This window comes from Tachypleus tridentatus, chromosome 12, assembly GCF_004210375.1.
Source record: "Tachypleus tridentatus isolate NWPU-2018 chromosome 12, ASM421037v1, whole genome shotgun sequence".
In the NCBI taxonomy this organism is placed as follows: Eukaryota; Metazoa; Arthropoda; class Merostomata; order Xiphosura; family Limulidae; genus Tachypleus; species Tachypleus tridentatus.
Window position 1 is genome coordinate 73,363,671 of NC_134836.1, and position 26,822 is coordinate 73,390,492.

The 26,822-nt window shown below is 36.7% G+C and overlaps 1 protein-coding gene across 8 annotated transcripts in view; it reads right to left on the reverse strand.

Moving 5' to 3' along the window:
- Positions 1–2,802: 2,802 nt before the first annotated feature.
- Positions 2,803–26,822, reverse strand: part of LOC143233599 (uncharacterized) — a 41,568-nt gene continuing 17,548 nt past the window's right edge. For 4 of the 8 annotated variants that reach the window (XR_013018243.1, XR_013018242.1, XR_013018246.1 and 1 more), the window contains 8 exons: positions 18,469–19,327; positions 17,545–18,128; positions 15,898–16,085; positions 8,700–8,837; positions 8,134–8,253; positions 6,484–6,894; positions 5,077–6,373; positions 2,803–4,632 (listed from right to left, as the gene is read on the reverse strand). Coding sequence is in view for 3 of the 8 variants with exons in the window: in XM_076469979.1 (XP_076326094.1) it covers positions 4,610–4,632; positions 6,484–6,894; positions 8,134–8,253; positions 8,700–8,837; positions 15,898–16,085; positions 17,545–18,128; positions 18,469–19,327 (2,323 nt within the window). In the remaining 5 variants the exon portion in view is untranslated. The remainder of the gene's footprint in view (positions 4,633–5,076; positions 6,374–6,483; positions 6,895–8,133; positions 8,254–8,699; positions 8,838–15,897; positions 16,086–17,544; positions 18,129–18,468; positions 19,328–26,822) is intronic. The other 4 variants (XM_076469979.1, XM_076469978.1, XM_076469980.1 and 1 more) reach the window with 2 other exon arrangements.

Here is a 26,822-nt window from a genome sequence, read left to right on the forward strand (position 1 = left end):
GGTGTAGAAATATAACTGCGCGAGATATTAAAACTTAGGCTACTTAAAGGAAATGGACATTCGTGTATGTGTGTATACATATATTAGTATACATACGTAATGGCAACGTTATAAACAGCATAAAATGACAACATAAAAAATAAATACATAAACACGAATTATGATTTTATTAAAGGAAATACCACAATACATTTATTTATAATAACGAACTTTTTATATTGTCATATATTTTATTTAAATTTTGGACTTAGCTGTTCCTTTGTAGTTATGAACGAGCCATGTTGCAGTGTTGTATTATGAACGAGCCATCCCTTCGCCTTTGATTAAATATTTCCTTTTTTCCTGGAAATCTTTTACTCAAGATGATATGACGATTAAAAGAAATAGAAAAAGGCACCGTTTGTAACAACGGATAAACTAGGATAAACAATAGTTTCTGTTCCCACTGAAACGCGATCGGTGCCTAGGTAAGATAGCGGCAAGTCTTCGGAATTACAACGTTAAAATTCAGGGCTCGATTTCCCCTCGATAGATACAGCAGATCGTCCGACATATCTTTACTATAACAATTGTTATTAAGCACAAAGCTACACAAAGGGCTATCTATGCTCTGCCCACCACGGGTATCGTAACCCATTTTCTAGAGATACAAGTCCGCAATCATTCGAAATTACAAGACACTCGCCTGATGTAAAAATGTATTTTCAAGACTGCTGGTATAGGTATTAGAACTTTAATTAAAATAAAGTATAGAACAACATTTCGACCTTCTCAGGTCCTCTTTAGGTTAAGGTTAACAGTAAATTGTTTTTTTAGGTTTGTATGAATGATTATATTTTTTTAGGAAGTCTTAGTTGTACGGAAAGTATGTTAACAAACATGTGAAAAGCCAAGTAAATGACATTTTAAATATAAATTCCGCATATTGTTTATATAATTTGTCTAAGTAGATGTAAGCAAACGTACCCATCCCCCGTAACGAGCTAGTTCTTCTAAAGCATAGCATCATAAGATTGTAAGTTTGTTTGAATTTTGCGCAAAGTTACACTACGACTATCTGCGCCAGCCGTCCCTCATTTAGCAATGAAAGTCTAGAAGGAAAGCAGCTGGTCATCACCAACCGTCGCCAACTCTTGGGCTACGTGTTTACCAACAAATAGTGGGATTGACAGCCACATTATAACGCTCCCACGGCTGTAAAGGCGAGCATGTTTGGTGGGACGTGGATTCGAACCCGCAATCCTCAAATTACGAGGCGAGCGCCATGCCGGGCCGGGAAGGGTAAAGTAATTTGAAATATATGAGATATAACCTTCGAAACAAACAACGTATTTAGTCCTAATTTTAAACCATGAAGCAATTTGTTTGTTCCTCATAAACAAACCTGAACAATGGGATATCAGTCACTATATTCTTACCCTTTTAACAGTGAGGCCTTACTTAGTTTGTTTAGAATTCCATGCAAAGCCAATCAAAAATTAACTGCGCTAGCCGTCCCCAATTTTGAAGTGGTAGACTAGTCAACATCACCCACCGCCAACTCCCAGGTTGCTTTCTACCAACAATCTACCAACTAACAATAACGTTACAACGTTCCCACGGCCGAAAGAGTGAATGTGTTGGAGAACTGCATTCGGACCCGTGACCCATCTTAGAGTCGATCGCCATAGCCGCGAGACCATGCCAAGCTATGGGGCGTTATAGCGTAACGGCTAATTCCACTATTCGTTGGTAAAACGCAGATAACCCTAGAGTAGCTTTGTGCGAAACCCTACGAACAATAGAAGAGATTTCAAATAAATTATCTTAAATCTTATTTAACCCTAAAATTACCAACACCATGATGGCTTTCAAAATATATTTTCTAAACAATTCACCAAACTATTTGTAGGTCCATATATTGTAGGGCCCCTAGTAACTATATTGTTTTGCCGTTAAGGTCCGCTATGTATTTAACGTAGAAAACAAGCGAATTCACTTTTTCTTTCAGTCAGTTTTTTAAACCGTTTGATTACAGGCAAAAACTTAAACCTACTTAGCAAGATGTAATATTTGGGTGGACCCCACCGATAGTAAACGAGCCTGCAGTTTGAGGGACGATTTGTATGACCATATTTTCTTAGAATAACACTGCACAATGAGCTATTTGCAATGTGTTGACTGCAGGAATGAACCCAAAACTGTAGCGCTGTAAGTCCCGAGGCTCATAATTTAGTCATAGTAGGCTATAGACATCTTATATCATTAAAGGTTTGTAATATTATTAATTAATTAAGAAGTGCTTGTATAAATTGTATATTGAAAACACGTTTGTAAAACTTAAGTTGAATCTACAATTAGGCCTACCAGATTACATAATTTATACGCTTTAGGTTGGAGGGCGGAACGTTTAGTTCTATACTCTTCCAGACAGCTCTTTCTTTCTCTGCAAAGTCCTGGCATAGCCAGAAGGTAGTTAAGGGCGCTCGACTCGAAATGTGAGAGTCGCGTATTTTAATCCTGGTCACACCAAGCATACTCGCTTTTTCAGCCGTGGGGGCGTATCGGTCAATTTCGCTATTCGCTGGTAAAAAGAGCAGTTCAAGATGTGACGGGTGATGAGTAACTAGCTGTCTTCCCTCTAGTCTTACACTGCTAAATTAGGGAACGCTAGCGCAGATAGCCATCGTGTAGCTTTGCGCGAAATTCAAAAACAAATACTCTTGGGAAAAAAAAGTGTTATACTGTAATGCGCAAAATTAAAACTTAAAGCCGGACCAATTGGCATGTTTTATGTTTCAGTGTATATCAAGTACACTTAAATTCATACCAGTAGACATCTTTTATTTTCAGTAATATTAAATACAGAAAATATTAACTTAAGACAATTGTTTTCCTACACTAATTTGTTTACACCAAACTCAGCCTGAGAAGCGAAACCAAAACTTTATCACGTTCAGTGGTACTCATTGCTTATGTTCTATTATCTAAATCAACAAATACAGTAGCTAATACCTCCTGACAAACATTAACTGTGTCACATGCTTGTCTTACAAGGTTACAGGTAGAGAGAACCGAATTCTTAAAACACTCTTATAAAGCTACCTCTTAGCAGGTAATTAAATAATTGAAAGATAGAATTAAGAGATAAAAGTCTTTTTTTTACCGTTATTATAAATGCGAAATTTTCCAACAAATGCGTCTGAAATAATAACATTTCAACCACATTAACCCTTAAACAACAGAAATGTTGTAGATGATGGCTGTAGTTTTAGGGTTAAAAGTTGGTTATCGCAAAAGACATTTAAGTATGATGTTTATATGCGACAGAAAGATTTACCTCTTTAAACAACATGCTATAATATTTATAAAATATTACTAAAAACACGCAGATTTCTAAATCAGAAACAAATAAAACAATAATCATGGTTGTTAGTACGAAAACAATGCACACCAAAAACCTATCCTTCGCAAGAAAAGGAGTTTTGAAGCAAACTCTGTTTGGTCTATGTTAAAATGAACTAATATATCGACAACACTGAACAGAAAATAAGCTTTACGACATACTGCAAACCGGCTGCAAAACCCATTTTTTATAGAATGTTCTACATACAAGTGTCAGCTCAATGATGTGCCGACTAACGAATATTTAAATAAAACAATTCAGCTTACACTTTTACTTAAGTTTATAATCCATTTTCCTTCTTATTTAAAACTGTCCTTGTAAAGAGAAGGTCTGCAAATATACACATAGAAAACATTAAAATAGTTGATTTAAACGTGTAGTTTTGTTCAGAATTGTTTACAACGTTAACAGCTTTAAAAAGGGACCCAATCCTTATAACAACAACTAGCATAAGAGGAAACTAAATATTTATAGTATCACTGATTAACCTCAAGTTTCGTTTAGTGTATATATCCGTTTCTATCATTGGATAGCCTCAGGTTTCGTTTAAAAAGTATACAGTTGATTTGCTTTGTATTTAAAAAACATAGAAACATTAATTTCTTAAATTTTAGGAGTTTATACAGTATAGCATAGATTTCCTAATTATAAATATATGTAATTTCCTAAGCTGATAGTTATCCATTTCAGGCCACAAATACTAAAAACGTTACTTGCATATATACATACCGTGGATTAAAAATATTAAACCTGTGTGACAAACTGTTAGAATATTGATATTTAATTGTTAAAAGCAGAGTTTCTACCTGAAACATTAGGAAAAACACGAAAATAGTTAAGAATATTTTTTTTATTCACACCTTAAGTAAGTTACAAGATAACTGACAAAACCAAAAAGAAGCAAGGTTTGCTTATTACTTTATCAGAGATCCTAGACTTTCCTCACACTTCCTTAAGATATTAACTTGTCATTCTTAGCGTTGTTTGCCAAGGACTAGTGTTTGATAAGCAAACACCTAGGAAAGTAATTTAAAAATATATTATGCATGCTATCTAAATACTCTCCTTCCCAGACGCGAGAAACCTTTCTGTGTCTAACACGAATTATTTGGAAGCCGACGTACCAGAACATGAGATCCACTCTTTTTTTGAAGACAAAGAACAAATCATGTGTTATTGTCACGTGCGATCTCTTCTTCCATTGATAGTCACCGATTACAGACCTCAGAAGTCAGTACCATCCTCTCCTAGAAGAAAACCGAATGAGTACATGATATGTAGCGGTGACAGAATAACAAAATAAAACGCGATTCTGACGAAATTTCAAACAATGCGATATGCGACTGTGACGAAATACGGAACAATTTAATATGATTTGTGATAGAGTAGCAAAACAGTATAATTCGTAACTGACGAAACATTAAAACAATGCTCGTGACTGACATTTTGACCAATCACCAGAAGAATATGATGAGTGGCTTTGATGAAAGAACAAAACACGCGTAACAGAATAACTGTTCCTATCTTGGAACACTAGTGACATCTTTGTTTGTATTTAGTTTTAAAATAAGTTAATTTTGAATAAATGACCGAGGAAGAAATTATGTCAGCAGATATCCTAAGTGCGACAAAATTTTACACGAATTACGTATTATTTTAAAAATTCACAAAATTAAGCATGTATTACATACCTTTTATTAAGCATTCATTTTATACAGTGGTTAGGGACTTTCGAATATTCTGGAATATTATTTCTTTGTTTAGAAGTAAGCACAATTCTACACAATAGGCAATCTGTGTTCTGCCCACCACGGGTATTGAAACCCAGTTTTTAGCGGTGTGAGTCCGCAGACATACCGTTGTGCCACTGGGGAAGTTGGAAGACATCTATATAAAAACAACTAGTTTTCCCCACAATAGAGAATTATTTTGAAAATCAATTGCGACAACACCGAAAAAAACTGTACATTAGCTTCCCTTCTCCAAGTTAGACTTGACAATTTAGTGCAAGTCGAAACAAAACGTGAAATAGCATTCGTTGAAAAGATGTTTTTTTTTAAGCACGAGCTAATTTTATTTTAAATAAGCGGAAATGGGGTACAGCGCGTGATTATATATTTGAATACTTTTTTTCTAAACAGTTCGGTTAAGCTCTGAGAATTTGTACAACTAAAACGGCGTCACCAAATGGATGCAACGAGAGGCTATTCTAAGAACACTTATGGCAGAGTTACATAAAACTTTGTTACCGGTTAGCAACCCATGACGACTTAAACTCTAATCTTTATTTTAGATTTGGTTAATGCGTCTACAAATTTGTTATCTGAATGCACATGTACACAAAAAAGGGGAACAACTTGCGTTTTCCCTCCATAGTTCTGTCGTTTACTGCCAGACTTCCTCCATCTTTTTTAGCGTCACTTAGAAACCAAACCACTTTTCAATAATTATTGAAAATCAAATTAAATTCATTTCATTTAACATGTGAAAAACACGTGGACTTGATATGATGTAGAAATTGACACCAACTTTAACAGTGAGGGTAACCAAATGATAAAACAATGTATGATCTTTATGTGAAAAAAAAACAACGGTATTAGTTTGAATAGTATATTTAATTAGCTGTTGTCGTTACAGAATATTTTTAATTCTGATCTACATAGATAGCTTTTTTTTTCCCCACAGGAGTCAATATTAATACAGACCGGAAACACACAGTTTACCACGATGCAAAAAATGAGTAACTTCAACATTGTTATTATTGGGTTTACGGCCGAAAATGTTCTTAACAGCAAGGGTACCCACAGGTTAAAAAACATTTTAATATTATAAGTAATGAAATTTGAATATGAAACTTAATTAGTTAAGTGGAAGCATTCAGGGTTACAGTGAGGTAGAAAAGCACGTGCAACTTTAATAATTATCTTTTTGTCTCTACCCTTAATCGAGTGTTTAGCGTCCAACGTAGATTCGTCTCTTCCTGTAATTCTAAGTGAAGAAAATTAAATTATTTAGTTATCAGAATAAAATTATAATTTCTTTAAGGTGGTCTGTAATACTTAAATATACTCTTTCACAGATACGATTAATTTTCTTACCATCCGGTAGAGGGCTCTCTCCTGTCATTGTCTGCAACATTCGAAAAGATCGCGATGGTATTTTCCCACCAGTGTATATTTTGGGTTCTTCTGGAACTTGAGATTCATAATACGATTGGTTATACTGCTGTTGAGGGGACGGTTGTTGAGGAAATGCTTGGTGGTACTGCTGTCGAGGAAACGGCTGTTGAGGAGATGCTTGGTGGTACTGCTGTTGAGGAGATGCTTGGTGGTACGGCTGTCGAGGAAATGATTGTTGGTACGGCTGTCGAGGAAATGATTGTTGGTACGGCTGTCGTGGAGAAGCTATATTATTTTGTTGTTGGGGGCGAGGTGGCTGTGGTTCACCAATGTGTAGTTGAAGTTTCGTTGTTTTCTTAGGTTTGTGTAAAGCCGAGGGTGGAAGAGATCCTAATATTGACCATAATAATCAACTCAGATAAGAACTTGTAACATCTCATGAATTTACTCAGAAAAACCAATCATTTTTGTGTCTTAAGTCTAGTATGAACTGCTTTTGTTGTAGCATAACTTCGATATTTAATTTTATCTGTGTTTGAATTTCAGTTTATCTGAATGTAACCAATAATTTGGGTTATTTAATAGATGCTAGAATTTTCTCTTGTAGTTCAACAAAACTACCATCTACAAAATACGCGCTGGAATAACCAGTAAAAATAATTATTGTAGCTATTGTGAAATTATTTACAAATATACTGATGCAAACAGTAAAGCCTCCCAGTGGCACAGCGGCAAGTCTGCGGACTTACAATGCTAGAAAATTGGTTTCTATACCCGTGGTAGGCAGAACTCGGATAGTCTATTGTGTAGCTTTGTGCTTAATTATAAAGAAACAAACAATAACAAGAAAAAATATTTGTTGTAGCAACAGCTCACATTTTATAATATCGTTGTTTGTCCATATTAAACAACAAAGGGTCTAACATAAAACTACTGCAATTATTCACTGATCTCACCTTCTCAGAATCTCATTTAAAACTGTTAGTGCTAGCTGAATCAGATAAGAAATCTTGTAAGTTCTTGAGCGTATTATATTTACTTATAAATTTAGGTTTGGTTTGAATTTCGCGCATAGCTACTCGCGGACTACCTGTGTTGGTCCTCCCTAATTTAGCAGTGATAGGCTAGAAGGAAAGCACCTAGTCATCACCACCCACTGCCAGCTCTTGGGCTACTCTTTTACCCACGAATAGTGAGATTGACCGTAACATTATAACGTCCTGTTCAACTACCTACAAGTTAAATCGAGCGCCCTAATCACCAGGTCATGTCGAGCCCCCTTTTCATAGTTCAAAAGTTCAGCAGCAGAAGACCGTTTAGTGTTTGAAGTTTTATTTAACAGATCAGGAAACTTTGATAAATTGAAAATCAAAGAAGTCGGAAGAAATTTCTGGGGAAGTTTATAAATAAGACTTGTTTTTTGTGGGGGATTCATATATTCTGTAAGATTTCTGGAGATGGTACAGATAATGTTTAAACTTCGAGAAGCATTTACAGATATTAATAAATTTCGGGAAGACGTTTATAAAACATTTGTAACATATCTGAGGACATTAAACAATATGCGTACACGATAAAACCCATTTATTTTTCACATCCGATTCTTTCTGTAGATAGCATCATCTTTACCTGCCTCTGTCATTTCCTGTAGCATCCGAAAGGCATACGATGGAATAGAACATCCTTGGTATCGAGGTTCAATTGGGCCATCATCTGTCCGGTCGCCATCTTGGTTTTCATTCATGCTGGCTGCGAAAAAGTTCCACCATGTTAAACTGACCTTTAAGAATATTGGTTAGTAATTAGGGTGGGAAAATCATACGTTATATCTTAAGTACTGGTCAAATGCATTCCTTTTATTGGATCATAATTTTAGAGCGTGGTTTGAAGAGATGGGTAAACATTGCAAGTCTATGTATCGATGAGAGCAAACAAGAAACATTAAGCAGAGTTCTGCACTAAATTATTAAGTCTCCGTTAGATCCGAATGCACTCTCTTATTTTATTGACTGCAGTAAATATGCTATATTTTAACGATAACTACGTGGGCGAAAATGTTTTCGTTTAAACTAACATAGTTAGCAAACCTTAAGATGATTCACTGTTAGATTTTCTAAACACAATTATACTTATGCACACACTGTTCACAAAAGGTCTATAATTTGAAGGATTTAATAAGAAAGGACTTTTCTTACTAGCATGTGGCGTTGTTTCATAGCAATCACCACCAGGGCTTGTCATTTTTTGAATTGTCTGGAAAGTTGGAGAGGGAAAAGGGTTCCTTCTCAATCCAGAAAATCTCATTTCATCTTCTTCACGTTTGCTTGGAACCTCTGGAGTAAATATATTACTATACATTGTTATAAACAAAAATATAAATATATTACTATACATTGTTATAAACAAAAATATAAATATATCACTATACATTGTTATAAACAAAATTATAAATATATCACTATACATTGTTATAAACAAAAATATAAATATATTACTATACATTGTTATAAACAAAAATATAAATATATTACTATACATTGTTATAAACAAAAACAAGTCGAAACAAAAATAAATGATTTATTTTTATTAACTCGTCAGTATCAATATTTTCTCTTTCTCTCCGACAACTAGTACAAAATGTTTGTTTATAACTATAGAAGACTGGTAGCAGAAAATGGTAACAACCAGAAACGTGTTTTTTCTCCCTATAATACCATACCATTGTGCTACTGGATGGCTTGTACTAGTTATTAACATAATATTGCAAATGTTGATTCTTACAAGGTCCGAAAAACTCTCAGTTATAATGAGTTCCATAAAAATGTCGTGTAAGAAAAAACAAATAAACAAACTAGTTTTTAAAGTTTTGTTCTTATAAATGACTCGATACTTTTGAATAATTTATTAACTTTCCTTGGTGGTTTTTATTAACTTCTAGTTTATTCGTCGGTTGATGGGCTATCTGTTCCCTGTCCACCATGACTATCAAAACTGGGTTTTAGCATTACAAGGCTTCAGACTTTCCGTTGAGCCGCTAGGAGGCTTTTATTAATTTTCATCCTTCACAGTATATTGACAAGTACAACAAATGTTTTTATCTCCGAGTATGTTTTCACACCTTTATTTCATTTTTGAGACTTTACACGTGATAACACACAGGTAGAGAAACAGATTCCCACATCACAGAAATGTGGTTGTTTGTTTGTTTTCAATTTCTCACAAAGCTACAATATGGTCGTCCTGTCGGAGTAAATCGGTCGTTCCGTTAATCCGAAAACAAATTAGAGAACAGAGCCGCCAAGTATTCTTTAACCTGCAACTAAAGAATGCAGTAACATAAAACCAGCGAACTTGCCAACAACATCTCACCTGTAAAAAAGTTAAGTTTGGTTTATTTGAAAGTTCACAAAAAGCTACACAAGGGCTATCTGCGCTAACCGTTCCTACTTTAGCAAAGTAAGACAAGAGGTGAGACAAGCCCACTGCCAACTGTCGGATTAGTTTTTTTAACAAAGAATAATGGGATTTACCATAATGTTATAACGCCCCCACGACTAAAAGCGCGAGCATGTTTTGTGTGATGGAGATTTGAACCCGCGATCCTAAGATTACGTATCAAGTACCCTAACCATCTGGTCATGCTGGGCCTAAACACACACACAAATTTACTAAATGGAACAACATTCTTACTATCCAGTAATATTCAATTCTTACTATCAAAGGTTTGAAAACTTGTCACGGTTTTATGTACATTTAGACAAAGGTTTAGGGTTATCAAAACTTTTTTTACCATTCGAAAAAGTCTGAAATCAAATCAGTTTCATTAATGTAAGTAAACGTTAGAGATAGAGGTGCTCTATAGCGATGAATAATGAGAAATTAGATTATAAACTACAGGGGGTTAACACAATAAAGTGTTAATACTTCGAATGTTAGCACGAATAATGCCCAAAACAAATGACGTACACCGATTTAGCCAATACTGAATATGACATTTCAAGGATATTTTAGGAAAGCGATCATAAATTCGAACAAACTGAGGGACGCAGCAAAACAGCACTACGAGATTCATTTTTAAAACTATCCATATTTCCTTCATTATTTTCCTGAAGAAATACATAATTGTTTAACTTCTTACAAAGTATGCCAATTAATGACCTTAACTGTGTAGTAAAGTCTGTTTGTTTGTTTTAAATTTCGCACAAAGCTACACGACGGCTATCTGCGCTAGCCGTCCCTAATTCAGAAGCTAGTCACCACCAACTCTTGGGCTACTCTCACCAATGAACAGTAGGATTGACCGTAACATTATAATGCCCTCACGGCTGAAAGGGCGAGCATGTTTGGTGTTATGAGGATTCGAACCCAAGTCCCTCAGATTACGAGTCGAACGCCTTAACCACCTACCTGGCCGTGCAGTAAAGAACAATGACATGCGGTCGGGAACTGCATAATTAAACGTTTCAGAATACCTATGAAGCTAAAAGTAAGAAGTTTGCCTGTCCGTTTGAGGGCAAACCCATATTAGAGTATTTATTATGTTTACCACGGGTATTGGACCGCGGATTTTTTTAGTTGTTATTCCGTGAACTTACCACCAGGTGACTAAACGAAAGAAAGGCAAGTTAGACCATTCATATTAATTAAGCAAGTTAAACCATTCATACTGTTTATCACTTCTAATGGAGTTTGTTTTTCCTTTCAAATTTCCACACAAAATCCTGGCATGTAATAGGGTGTGATACATCATTAGAATAAAAGTCAATAGTAAATTATTTATTTCCGTTCTCGCAACTTGGCATATTCTCAAATATGTTCACAATATTCAGGAAGTCAGAGTAACTCGATATCTAACCGTTGGTCGTTAATGAAAGACACAAATTACAAAACAAACTGGTTTATTTATTTCGAATTTCGGCGCAAAGAAACACAATAACTATCTACTCATAACTCATTATAAATTTTTAAATAAACTAAAGGAAAGATCAACATTAACAACTGCAAACTCTTGGTAATAAATTCGGTTACAGTCAGAAAGTGCGAAAGGCCACGAACCATTAATCTTCGAATTCAAAGTCCGGGAATGTTAATTACTGGGTCACGCCTGGCTCACCTTCCGTTTGGCCTATTTTCCCTATAAGTGTACAACATTTTCCATGTTTATTAAGTCAGCATGGCCAAGTGGTTAGGGAAGCTCGCCTCGTAATCCGAAGGGCGCGGGTTTGAATCTCCATCACATCAAAACATGCTCGCCCTTTCAGCTGTGAGGGTGTTATAATGTGACAATCAATCTCATTATTCGTTGGTAAAAGAGTAGCTCAATAGTTGGCGGTGGATGGTGCTGAGTATCTGCCTTCCGTCTAGTTTTAGACTACTAAATTAGGGACGACTAGCTTGGCTCTAAATTAAAAACCAACTAAACAAATCCATGTTTATTTAGCAGAATAAGTAATGGGAAAAAAAATGTTCTTGAGACACTTCGTCTTGTATGAAATCATTGTTTTAAATTATGATTAAATAAAAATAACATCTGTCCGTGACAAATGTAAATACGAACTTAACGTAACTAACCATATTTGTCCTAGCACTTTGAAGCTGTGAAAGTGATAACATACTTTGGTCCGTTACTGAAACCAAATAACGTAGCATCTTATACAACGTAACGCTTATCGTATCGGTAACAGGTGACGACAGTGGTACTTTATGAGGGCTACCGTACAAAGACGGCAATGTTCTCACAACGAGCTCGTGTGAAACGTTTCACACTTTCCAACTGTGCGGTGTTGAAGTGGGAGACGAACACGGCGTGTCTACTACAGAGGCGCTCGAGTTCCATTTGATAGAATCAATGTCTATATCTCGTTGTAGTTTTGGTTAAAAGAGCCAGGAGGATCAGGTACTCACTGGATCTCTGCCCCCCGCCCCTACACCACTATACTCCAATATCTTACGATAAGTTTGCTGGTAAACAAAACAAACTAAAATCCTTAGCAACTACACGCGAGCTACAATTGTCTTCAAGTTATTGTATGCACTAGTGAATATTTTCAGGCTATGTCCACGAAGGTAAAACGCGAATTTGTTTTCAGCGATGTCGAGAAACCCACTTGTTGAGAGATTTATATGCAAAAACGGCTCGTTTGGGTTGAGGTTCATATGAACCTGACGATGACCGAAGAAGGTCGAAACGTTGTTCGCTCTTTTATGTAAAATATTTTTTCAACCCAAACGAGCCGTTTTTGCGAATTTGTTTTGTTTTTATCATTACTATTTTACTAAAAAAACTATTTGAAATTTTGTTATTTGATTTAAACAAAGTTTTGTTCTCACGAATAGTTTCATAACTGTCCATAAAATAAATAATAATAATTTTATGTTCATATAAATAACTTTTTAGAAAAATAATAAAACTAGCATTCTATTAGTTACCGGTAGCAACTGGCCGTAGGTCACGTGGTGAGTTTAAGAGATTTAGTGGGAAGGGGGAAGTACCACATTAATCAAATTACGTTTTTCAGTGTGCTCGCGAAAATAATTGTCTAAATATTACTGTAAATTGAAAGGAGTCTACTATCTAACTAACACGAAAGGAATGTTTACGTAAGTGTACAGAAATGTGTTTATAGTTCTGCTATCTGTGTTTAGTGTTTACAGAATGTTGGATTGTCTGTAGTTTAACTGTATGTGATTCAGCGATATTTAATCATGTAGGACAGGCTTATTCTATCATTAGATGTATACAGGTGTTAAACATTCTACGTTTACTGTTGCGCCACCTGGCACTTGACAAAAGCCTCTTTTTAATGAAACTTTGTAGAATGGACGGCAACTGCCTGTTGTGGATGCACAAGTGTAGAGGACAACGTTTCGAAAGTCTTTCGCCTTTCGTCTTCAAGGCCCGACATGGCCAGGTGGTCAAGGCACTCGACTCGTAATCCGAGGGTCGCGGGTTCGAATCCCCGTTACACCAAACATGCTCGCCCTTTCAGCCGTGGAGGCGTTATAATATGACGGTCAATCCCACTATTCGTTGGTAACAGAGTAGCTCAAGAGTTGGTGGTAATGACTAGCTGCCTTCCCTCTAGTCTTACACCGTTAACTTAGGGACGGCTAGCGGAGATGGCCCTTGAGTAGCTTTTCGCGAAGTTCGAAACGGCCCCAACCAAACCTTTCGTCTTCAGGCCAGTGAGTGCGTGCGTGCACACTACACTAAACATTCGTGGCAGGGATTTAGTTTGAAGAGAGACAAGCCAAGGGACTTCTCTACCCAACTGGGGGTGTTCAAGAACGTTTTTGTTCCTCTCCAGCCCCGCCCGTGGAATTTTGAATTGATTGAAATCATGACTGGTATTGAGTTTTAAAGGAAAGTCGGGTTTCTCAACTGAGGTCGAAGATGCCGGTGTCCCCTGTCGCCCCTCTCGCGATTTGATTTAGGTTAGTTATTATTTTCATGATTTGTGTTGATTTTGTTTGATGATTTCGGAAGTTTTTGTTAGTTGTCTCACCATGAATTATTTAATTAGTTTTGACAAAAGCCTGGAGCTGTCTGGTTAGTTCAGGATGGTACACTGAAGTTCAGCAGGGCCGATGGCATGTCCTTAGTTGTGATGGTCAATGACTTGGACAACGAAGGAAGGCCAAGGAGAAGCAAGGCAGAAGGTGGTATACGAAACACTTCTTAAACTATTATTCTCTCATACCTGCAAAATTTAAGAGAAAACCTCAAATGCATAGCCAAGAAATTCAACATAGAAGTCCGGTGGAAATCCTACCATTGCCGTCCATTCTACAAAGTTTCATCATGAATACTCTGCCTAATCAATTTATCAAAGAATAACCCCTTTTTTATTTTTTTAAATTTTGCGCAACGCTATTCGAAGGTTATTTATTCTAGTCGTCTTTACTTGTGAAGTGACAGACAAGATGGCAGTCAACATCACCCACCGCCAAATCTTTAACTACTTTTTAACAACGAAAAGTGAGATTGTCTATCACAATATAACGTCCCCACGGCTGATAGGGGCTGGGATTCGAACATGATACTCCCAGATTGCGAGTAGACTGCCATAACTACCTGGCCATATTAGGTCACGTGTTTAGGAGTGTGTTTGATTTATTACAGCAAAGCCACATCGGGCTATCTGCTGAGCCCACCGAGGGGAATCGAACCTCTGATTGTGGCGTTGTAAACCCGTAGACTTACCGCTGTACCAGCGGGGGGCACGTGTTTAGGAATCTCATGAGACGGATTCATATTTAACACCTTTAATAACGTGACCTATTAAGTTCTTGGTTGCATATACAGAATAAAAACCACAAGATACAAGGAAAGTAGTCTTCAACCGTCCAATTAGAGACTCGTCTCGACACCGTTCAACCATCCAATAGTGTTCCTATACTGAATCATTGAGTTATTTTATGCTCCTACATGGTAGTCAACTTTGTAAATAACCAAGGGAAAAAAAAGGGTGAATTCTTTCATTTTATATGAAAAATGAGCAATTTTCACGTAGTTAGACTAATTACAATACTGAAACTGAAACCAATCATGAAATGCATACACATGAAAACTAACGAATAAAATGTTTGGTATAATATAGTTTAACACGCTTCTGGAATCTACTTCCAGCTTATTAGGGTTAACCAGGACTTTATCTATTTCCGAAAAAAAAAGAAAACGCACCCGCATTTTGGAGCCGATGGTTCACTCTAAGAGTAAATTTCAAATCCCACTATTCAGTCACATGAGAGTATCGAAGAGTTGGCTGTGGGTGATGTTCACTAGCTGCCTTCCTTCTAGTCTACAAGCTCAAAAATAATTACAATTTAAATGAGTCATGATAGCTTAAGTTATGCTGCAGTCATTTATACAGATAACTAAAAAACAGCATCCACCGCCACTTCTGCTACTCTTATTTGAGCAAATAGTGGGCTTAATGGTTACTTTTGCCTTCCACAGCCTTAGCGATAAATTAACAGGCTTACAACGTTAGAAATGTGGGTTTTGATACCCGTGACGGGCAGAGCAGAAACATTCGAGCCGTGTAATAAGATCTACAGCCAAATCCCTCCCACTTCAGACAGAAGACGTGCCGTCAGGTGTTATTGACCAGTTGCTTTCCCTCTGCTTTTAAAAGTTCAAAGTTCAAGAAGGTTGTGTACACAGCCTTTTGTGTAGCTTAACGCAAAACACTCTGAAGCAAACAGACAACCTCAAACCCACTCTCAAATGTATAAACCTCAATATCTAACCAATTATACTGGCACAGGATTACATAAAGGATGTTACATCATTTCCAAATAGTCACGGGCAATGCTCTAACGTTTCCTTAAAGTTGGATTTCATGTTAAAGGTTTCTTTTGTCCAACATTATTCTCCAACATTCTACCTACCGTCTTCAGGTCCTTCATCGTCTTGGTCGGTCAACATCTGAAGCAACCTAAAAGAGCGTGACTGCGGGAAAAAAGAAGTCTCTTCTGTCTCCGTTTTGGGGCAGTAAACTTCGTGTTTTCTTGGTGGAGATCGTTGATGAAGATTTGGGAACTGATATGACTTCATAGAATCACTGCCGAGATTCGTGCTGTGTATGGTATGGATAAATAAATATTATACATAATGTGAACATTTTTATTTACTGTGAGTAACCGACTTTTAATGTGGATCTTAACTCACAGTTAGAAGAAAGTTTAACTGATTTCTATCACATGATTTTAAATTGTTTTATTTCTGCGCCATCTATATATTATTAAGAGAAGGCTTACTGGAAAAAACAACACACCAAAAAACAAGTAGATAATATTAAAATGTTACTCTCCTGCGTATAGGAAATTAAAAATCATAATTACAAAAATATGAATAAATGTAATTAAACAAACACACAAACATTTAGTTCTTGTTACGATTTAACATTTATGAAAAAAATAAAGATTTTTGCTCCTGGAATCGTTAGTTAACTTTTATACTTAAAGACATCAGTTATAAGCAATCGTTTAAATGAAACGTAACATAATTTACTGACCGTCTTTCTTTATACAACATATAAAGATATAAAAAAGGCTTGAGCAAGTAATAGAAATAATGTTAATAATGCAAACATTAATTTATTTCCAGATATTACTTGAAATCTGTTAAAATTAAATCTCAAAGCGTCCTCACCACGTGCATGACTATTTGCAATTATGTTTATAGAATGGCTTGCCACTTTGTAAAGTTGAAAATGTGTTATTTCTCATCTGTTTATCAGTAGTATTTTCTAGACCTTGTTTGGCGACTACCTAAAGTAATAGTTTCTCAAACCGCAGTCCGCAGGCCCTCCGAGGTCCACGAGTCATGCCCAAAATTGTATAAAATACTTTTTAAAAAACATGATTTATAGAGTAAAAAATAAAGTTAAATTTACAAGAATGAAAATGTTCAATTTCGGTATAAGATGTTAAATACATAGAATTTTCTATTGAAAACAAACATCGTTAGGTTGTGTGTGTGAGTTCTTAGGGCAAAGCCACATCAGACTATCTGCTAAGTCCACCGACGAGAATCGAACCCCTGATTTTAGCGTTGTAAATCCATAGAATTACCGCTGTACCAGCGGTGGGGACAATAGCGTTAGGTTTGGGGTCCGCTAAAAAATGTTAACTTAAAGGAGTCACGAGGTTACTAAAGTATGAGAAAAGCTACGTCCTAAAGAATCAGCGATGTGGAGAGATGTTTGGGCTTAAATAATATTATTATTATTACATAAATTATTTTCACTCAATAACATTAAATAAGTTTTATTTGGTTATTTCCTTGAAAATATGGATTTTTTAAAGATATTTTCTTACCAAAAGTATGCATTGCATTCATATTATATCAAAAAAAAGTAGTTCAGCATTTTTGTGGAATATTTCCTTAATGTGTTATAAAAAGTGCGTATTGATATGTATTAAAGAGAAGTTCAACATATTGGTACTACAAATACAGATAAGTAGGAGGGAAAGTGAGTATTCATTTACTTCCTAAGAGCGAAATGAATTCCCTATAGCTAGATCCTCACTTACCCTTCAAGTTGCCTGGTTACTTCCTCAGTTTGAGTCTTATAAGCACTTAAGTCCTTTTCTGACGGGTACAAATTTAAAGGAGAGTTGTAGGAGGGCACAACTACATCTTTCTGTGGCTGTTTTAGAATACAAGGAGAAACATTATTATTATTATTATAGAAGTTATGGGTATCAGCTTTATTCGCATTTACTCTAAATCCTGCAGGTTCTTGGGTTGCTGCTTCAAACCGTGGAATAACTGGAAAGACAGGCTGCATTATATTTGAGGGGGGTGCAAGATGCTGAGAAGCATGTTTATTAATTTCATTTAAATCGTCCTGCTCTTCAAATTCTCTTTGAGACTCCGATTTTGCTCCAACTCCAGGGTCTTGTTGATTGGCGATGAGCCTCCTTGCCATTCTGGGTGATTTGATTTGGGAGAGGTCAATCCCACCCGGAATATAGGTAAAAGGTTTTTTATCTTTCTTTAAACTACCATGTAATGGTCCAGGCAAGTAGCTGAAAGGCTTATCAGTGCCATCTTGTGGAGTATTTGCACAGTTTTGAGAAGGATGATATCCCGAATTTTCATCTTTGTTGGTCGTCTGTAATCACAAATGAAAAGTGTCCAAAATACATTCTAAATGTTTATAACTTTTAAACACTTTGTTTGATTTTGTTAACAGTATGAATCTTTCACTTACTTCACGACTCTTTCTCTGAAGATAAACCTACCAAGATAGGTACATGATTCGTTTCCACGTGTCTAGAAACGAATGGGAATTCAAAAAGTCTTTTTAAACACAATAATTCAACTTGATCATGACCCATTGGTATCAAAATTATTATCATTAACATAAAAGTAACAACTCCTGGTGGTGGATAAGTTATTTACTATAAAAGTACAATACGTAATAGCCAGTATAGTAAACACATTCAACTCACTTTTTGTCGTTCCCGCCATGTTGGACCACTTGCTAAAGGAGGAGGAGGAGGTGGTGGTGGAGGTGGCGAAGGGGCCACAATTGTAGTTTCCTGTTGGTAGTCACTTGTAGAAGCAGCAATGTTTATCTGGGGTTGAGTCATAACAGTTTCTTTGTTCCGTAGTGGGTCTGAGGGCGAGGCGGATGGTGTTGACGTTGCAGCTGTGTTCTGAAATGGAAGACTCGTTTGAAGCCTATAAGTAGGATTTTCTAAACTTTTCATTCCGCATTGTGAAACACAAATTGGTGTTGGTGGAGTTGGGAGATCCGACACTGGGGTTGATAAAAAGGAAAAATTTGTGTCTGGAATTGTGTTCGGAAGATGGCTTATTTCAGGTGAAGGTCCCGAGGAAAAACTGAAATTAATCTGACTATCAGACTGTTTATTTGCACACTCAGAATACCTACTTTCCACATCCTCCCTGGGTGACTGTGTATTCCATTGTGGTACTTCTGAATTTGATCTCTGGGTATTCCAGTATGAGCTTCCATTTTCCGTTGAATTCGCTTCTTGATCAGACCATCGCGAAACTCCACTATTCATAAAATTGGGAGTTTGTACTCCCCACAGTGTACTTGCACTATCAGAGGTACTTGGGGTTCGAACAGCCCAATATGGGCCAGAAGAACTAGGAGCTGCTGTCGTCCGAGTTGCCCAGAATGGTCCTGATGACCTAGGCGTTGAAGGTACATTCTTAACTCCAGGATTAGTCACAGAAACTGGTGAACTGTGAACACCAGAAAAAAAAGGGTTAGGTCCAGTACTGTTTAAATTCGACGCAGGACTCCAGACAGCTGGACTAGCGTGGTCCGCAGCTTTTCTGTGAACAAATAAAACTGAGTATAAGCAACAATATAATATTGTTTAAATATTTCGCTATCTGTTTCCTTGGTGGTGTTTCTCAAATATAGATTGAATGGTCCATAATTATACAAAAGACAAACAAAAACATTGGTATGAATTTATATTACACAATAACTCAAACTGATGTATCAAAATATCTTTAATGAATGTAAAGATGTCAGATGCGTTTGTTTGGAGTGGTTTGGTTTGTTTTGAATTTCGCGCAAAACTACGCGAGGGCTGTCTATGCTAGCCGTTCTTAATTCAGCAGTGTAAGACCAGAAGGAAGGCTAGTCATCACCACTTACAAACAAATAGTGGGATTGACCGTCACATTATAACACTTACACGGCTGAAAGGGCGAGCATGTTTGATGTGACGGGGATATGACGTCATATCTGTATCCTGAGAATGGAGAAAAAATAAAGTTCTCTGTGACGGGGAACGGAGGCCAAACGGGAAAATCGTTACCCCTATTGTAAATATACATACATACAGGATAAAAATTTTGCAAAGTTGGAGGTTGCGCAATGCGTAATAAAACAAGTTTTTTCCAGTATCATATAAGCAAGAGTTCCATTATAGTAAGATGATATTCCCCTCCTATATTTATTATAGAATATAGGTGGCGCAAACCCACACAAGGGCTATCTGCACTGGTCATCCTTATCTTAGTAGTGAAAGAATAGAGGGAAAGCAGCCAGTGAGTACCACTCACCGATAGCCACTCTTAACAATATATAGTTGGATTGACCGTCACATTATAACACCACATTGCTGGAAGGACGAGAACATTCGGTGACGGAGATTCGAGATAACGACCCTCAGATTGCGAGTCGAGTGCTCTAACTAGCAGGCTATGCCAGGCCTAACATTCATTTTTTTCTCTAAGTGCGTAGCTACACAGTCTACTTCGTGTACAATATTCATTACGAGAAATTGAACTTCAGACTTAAGCGTTACACGTTTCTGGTCTTAGTGGATTGCACAAGAAGATCGATGTGGAAATTATGATAATTCCGCCGTTTTAGTTATCACAGAAAACTTCTGTTGTCCAACTACTTACCTTCCATGTTGGATAAAAACCAGAAATGGTCGTATAAGTCTGGCGGTAAGCCAGTGTGGAAAATTACAGAAATAGACCACAGGTATGAGATTTGGCGGCAGAGTAATGTGTAATCGCGTAGTTTCCAAATTTAGAAAATCATAAGGTCTCTTCGGCTTAAGATAAATCTTTTCAACACACTCCACAATCCAAAAACAAATTGCAAGTTCTTGTTCTATTTTTAACAGTTGGAATGAAAAAAACAATTTTGAGTTGTATAATTTAACCTTTGGGATAGCTAGGTCATTAGGAGACCAGATGGATTTGTTAGTTTTTATAGCGAAGTTAAATGTGACTATTTATACCGTTGCCAATTAGTAAACATACCACTCTTTTCGGGGCCCTGTTTGGCCAGGTGGTTAGGGCGCTCGAGTCGCAACCTGAAGGTCGTGGGTTCAAATCCACATCACACCAAACGTGCTCGCCCTTTCAATCGTAGGGGCGTTATAATTTACGATCAATCCCACTATTCGTTGGGAAAAAAGAGTAGCCCAAGAGTTGGCGGTGGGTGATGATGACTAGTTGCCTTTCCTCTAGTATTACATTGCTAAATTAGGGTCGTATAGTGCACGCAGCCCTCGTGTAATTTTGCACCAACTTCAAAAGTAACAAACAACTCTACCCACAAAGGAATATGGCTTTATTAAGTTATCCCAATTTCATTTCCAGAAGTAAGCTATATATCAAATTCAATTTAATGCTGCTTAATTTCAAATAATTAATAATCTAATTTTAATTTTATTTAATAGAGTAGCTTGAGGTAATATTAATGCCTAAGCGAAGACAGTTCTAATTCCTGTTAACTTTCCATGTAACCCGATTTTTTAGTTTACAGTAAATTGCGAAAATATGTTACGGATGTGGATAAGTGGTTAAAGATTTAAATTACCTGTGCCATCAAGAATGTATTTTTTCTTCCTTCTGTCAACTGTATGGGGCAACTGGTACTCATGGGGTTCGTTTAAAAAAATAAATCACGGTCTTCAAAATAGCTGTCGTCATGACGAAACTCTGTAAAATGGACGGCAACTACCTGTTGCGATGACAAAAGGCGGAAAACTTTCTAAACGTCGTCCTCTACACTTGTGTCTCCACAACAGGCAGTTGCTGTCCATTCTACAGTTTCATCGTGAATACTTTGCCCAAACAATCTATCAAAGAATAGCTGACGCCACATCTAACTCACTTTTAAACACACAGCTCTGACGTCTGTAAATTTCATGAGAACATATGTTATGTGCGAAAATGAGAAGAAACTGAAGTACAGAAGTAATATTTTTGAAGTTTCCAGTTCATTCGAATGAAACTCGCGAGAACCAGTTGGAAATTATGCACGACAAAATAAATAAGTATATACATCGATACATCTATTGTCAATATCACCGTTACTATCGGATCAGGTTTCTGTATACGCAGTTTTCATCTCACGCAAATTTCACTGTAATACCTCTCCCCTCCATTTCACATTGCATACATTTGTGTTCGAAACAGATAATGTGAGAACATCAAGTTTGTTTTTTTGGAATTTCGCACAAAGCTACTCGAGGGCTATCTGTGCTAGCCGTCCCTAATTTAGCAGTGTAAGACTAGAGGGAAGGTAGCTAGTCATCACCACCCACCGCCAACTCTTGGGCTACTCTTTTACCAACGAATAGTGGGATTGACCGTCACATTATAACGCCCCCACGGCTGGGAGGGCATTTGTGACTCGGGCGCGAACCCGCGACCCTCAGATTACGAAGCGCACGCCTTAACGCGCTAGGCCATGCCAGGCCGTGAGAACATCAAAATAATACACTAGTTTCTACCAACAAGAAACATTAATTTTCAAAAGACTTTTTTCATGTTGGTTTTGAAAACAAACCTAAACAATAAATAGTTGGGCATACAATGATAACTGATTTTATAATTTAACCTTAACTAACCCCTGGTGGCTCATGTCAAATGCTTACTTACACTCAGATTTTGATCATTGCAAAAGGCATTGGGGAGATAGTCCGTCATATCACTTGAACAAACGAACTAATACATTTAAACAAAGTGCATTTTATGTTCGTCTTATTTATCATTCTTTCGAGTAACTTTGCGTAAAATATAACAAAGGAACAAACACATTTACCTATTAGTTTACGTACGCGCATAAAAAAATAGTCCGGTCTTTAGCATCGAGAGCAGAAACTGCATTGTTTCCTTGTACATTACGTCAGAAATCTCGCTTCATCCGTTATTTTTGGTCTCTTAACACACTATATCAACCCAACAGCAAAGGTAATGTAAAGAATAAGGGGTCAGGGGCAGGGTACGTTAAGTACTTTTTCAATCCTTAAAATCCTAGCCCAGGATGGCTGGCTGTTTCGTTTGTGATAATGAAAACAAGTAATAGCAGTGTTGTATATTATTTTAGTACACAGATTGCCATTTGTGTAGAGTGGACTCAAGTACACAAATTATCAGCCAAAGAATTGTGTACTATAGAACACTTACAAATGAACTCAGCTTTGATCTGAAATGAAAGCATTTTGGGGCTACTTTATTCTAACCGAACAGTGGGATTAACCATCATTCTTACAGTAAACCATGGTTCTTAAAGTGAGGAGCGCGTCTTAACGGTAAAAGGCCACGAATTCTCAGGCTCACAGTTCGAATAAACTGACCCGTAGGACATAACAGTTTGAAAATTGTATCATAATTTGTTGATTAAAACTTGAAGATTTGATATAAACTAATATATACATACATACATACATACATATAGGATGTTAACTTAACTATAACATTTGTATGGGAAGTTAACTTAACTATAACATTTGTATGGGATGTTAACTTAACTATAACATTTGTATGGGAAGTTAACTTAACTATAACATTTGTATGGGAAGTTAACTTAACTATAACATTTGTATGGGATGTTAACTTAACTATAACATTTGTATGGGATGTTAACTTAACTATAACATGTGTATGGGAAGTTAACTTAACTATAACATTTGTATGGGATGTTAACTTAACTATAACATTTGTATGGGAAGTTAACTTAACCTTTGAGTTACATCACACCACTCACTTCTGAACATCCGACTGATAAAGCACACGATTATTTTCACATTTTTCAGGAAAGATGCAGGCAGATAGTTTTTCAGTTGAACAGAAATCCAGCTCTGTCTCATTTCTCCTCTGTGTGTGTGTGTGTGTGTGTGTGTGTGTGTGTGTGTGTGTGTGCAAGTTGTACTATGGCAGGCAAATCAAAGGCTTTTGATTGTTTGAAGTTAAGCACAAAGGTACACAATCACAGGTATCGAAACCCGATTTCTAGCGGTTTGAGTTCGCAGACATACGGATGTGCCACTGGGGAACAAAGGCAAAAAAAATCGTGTAAACTGCGAACATCAACGAGTTAAGAATAAAGCTTGTCCGTTTTCAGAAAAAAGACACACTTGACTCTCTGCTGTGTTCACCGCAGAGAATGAAACCCCGAATTTTAGCGCTGCAACTTCGTAAATAAAGAGCCATTTACATTAAATATACTACATAGTTCAGGTATAAAGAATATCTTTTACATTTGGGTTTTAAAATGTTTTTCGGTTTGGTTTGAATTTCGCACAAAGCTAGCCGTCCCTAATTTAACAGTGCAAGACTAGAGATAAGGCAGCTAGCCATCACCATTCACTGTAAACTCTTAGGCTACTCTTACCAACGAATAGCGGGATTGACCGTCACATTATAACGCCCCCACGGCTGAAAGGGCGAACATGTTTGGTGTGACGGGTCGCTTGGAAACGAGCGAGAAATATAGTACGAGTTTGGGGAAAACAATTCTAGATCGAAGTGTGGTAACTGTCAAAATTTAAAAGTGTCCATCATTATATAATCACTACATCGTTGGTTTGTTTTAAAATCTTGGACGTTCCTAACGAGTCAAGAACTAACAGGAACAGGAAACTCCTATTAGTAAATATTAACAGCGTAGTAATAATGATAGTATAAAAATATACGGGAAGACCCTCCTTCTTTAAGGAAGAAAGAGAAGGAAGAATTAGCTGTTGAAAGTTGTGGTGGTTTCCAATTTTCTTGTTTGTATTGTAGTCAACTAATAAAAATACTAAGAAACGATCTTACTGAGAAAAAGTTATTGCAAGTGAAAAAACCGACAAGTGGAAACAAAACTCCAAGGCTGGGGCTTGAACCCAGAACCTCTGACGAAGAGGGCCAATGATTTATCAAAGTGAACAATCCGTCCCTTCTACCCCTCCCCCCAAGGCTTTTTTTTTTTAAATTAGCGGATTCGTTGGCCACCATCCAATAAAATCACGAGTCCAACTAGAGTTGCACACATTTATTATATTACTGTATTTCATGTTATCGGGTTTTGTTTTGTTTTTCAAATGTTACTTTAATAACAAATAAATAACTTAAAACAATCTTGTTAAAAGAGGTAAGAAACCCCATAAACACAGACACGTTCTGGAGGTACCCTCCCTTTTATTATCATCATTATTCAGGGGCAGGCTCAGCATGGCCAGACGGTTAAGGCACTCGACTCGCAATCCGTGAGTCGCGGTTTCGAATTCCCGTCACACTACCTGGGGACGGTGTAATGTAACGGCCAATCTCAGTATTTGTTGGTAAAAGAGTAACCTAAAAGTTGGCGGTAGGTGGTGATGACTAGCTGCCTTCCCTCTAATCTTAGACTGCTAAATTAGGGACAGCTAGCGCAGATAGCCTCGTGTAGTTTTTCAGGGGCAGATTTTGAAATGACAAAATGGGTTTATTTTCCAAAAGTTGTTGGGTTTCCAAATGTTTTATTGGAACCAACTAACAACTCAAATAACTTAATCAAGTAACGAGCAAACTAGAAGTTGACAAAACTTTTTTCATGGTGTTTCACGTAACATTTTATCTTGCAAACAATTTGACTACAAGCCAGATAGCTGTATTCACGAGCTCCAATGAAGCATGATTCCTCCCTTTGTTTCCCTATCAAGTCTGATCCAGAACCCATTCATTTGTGAACATTAAGACTCAATATCACGTAAGATAAGAGTATTTATCGAGGGTGGGTCCCTAGTGAAAGAGTTCGTAAACTTTGAGACAATAGGATAGTTAAATTTTTACGGAAGGGGGAGGTCTTCAAACTTTGGTGGTGCAAATATTCTTTGAAACACGTAATAGAAAAAGACGGTTTCTAACGACGTCGTTTAGATCAGTTTGCATGTATAACGTAAAATAACGTTCGATTTGTTTCTGTGTTACTAATGCGATGTTTCAGTGTTGGTATAAAAAAACACAACAGAATGACAACTTGGAATTATGTTATTAATACTATTTTTTAAGTTGTGACCTCTTGCACTTAGAGCCAAATAACGGTATGAAAACGATAATATATTTAAAACTTAAAAAGTATTTGGAACCTTTGTTTTGGTTTTTTGAATTTCGAGCAAAGCTACTCAAGGGCTATTTATGCTAGCCGTCCCTAATTTAGCAGCGTAAGCCTAGAGAGAAGGCAGCTAGTCATCACCACCCATTGCAAACTCTTGGGCTACCTTAAAATATTGGTTCATTTATATACCGCTCACTAACAGCGGGGTCCACTCATTCCATTATATTCTGTACTGTTGTAAATTTACTTACTATAAAAACTTTTAGAAAAAATCGACCAAAATAAATGTTCAAATTACTTTTTGTCTGCAATATACACAAGAAGCTCGTGTCTTTGTGCTTAAACACAAAGACACAGAATGGGCGGGCTATCTGTGCTGTATCCATCATGGGTACTGAAACCCGTTTTCTGCAGAATTGATTTTGTATATTTGTTGAGAATCTTGTATTGTTAGGGGTTCTGTGATAAACTAAGTTGTAGACAATCCGATGCTCAACTATTATTTTTAAATAGCTGATGAAGTCTCCCAGTAGTAATTTTAGGGTCAAGCAGAGGCTAAAAAAGATCTAATATATTCATGTCGTTCGTTTCAGTATTTACGTCGCCTTTTCACCTACATTTGGAAATAATGTAACCTCTTGTTCTTCGTTATAAATCCAATTCCCCAAGTGATATTGCTGTAGTGTTTTGACTGATTAAGACAGTGTTTCTCATAAGCAAGAACAGCGTTAAGCCTAATAAACGTTTAAGCCATATAAAGAAAATAATCGAAAGTTGTTCGTTAGCTATTCAAAGCTGATCAAAACTTAGTTAGTGCCGAAATTCACGTTAGGCTTAATGAATTTAGCAACACCAAAATCCAGAGTTTGCTCACACAAATCAATTACGAGTTACATGATTATAGTCCCAGCTTGAAGAATACTCTTCCATATTGTTCTGTTAAATCAGTGGAAATTTCAAGACAAGTTTTTACAGTTTAATTGTTTCTAT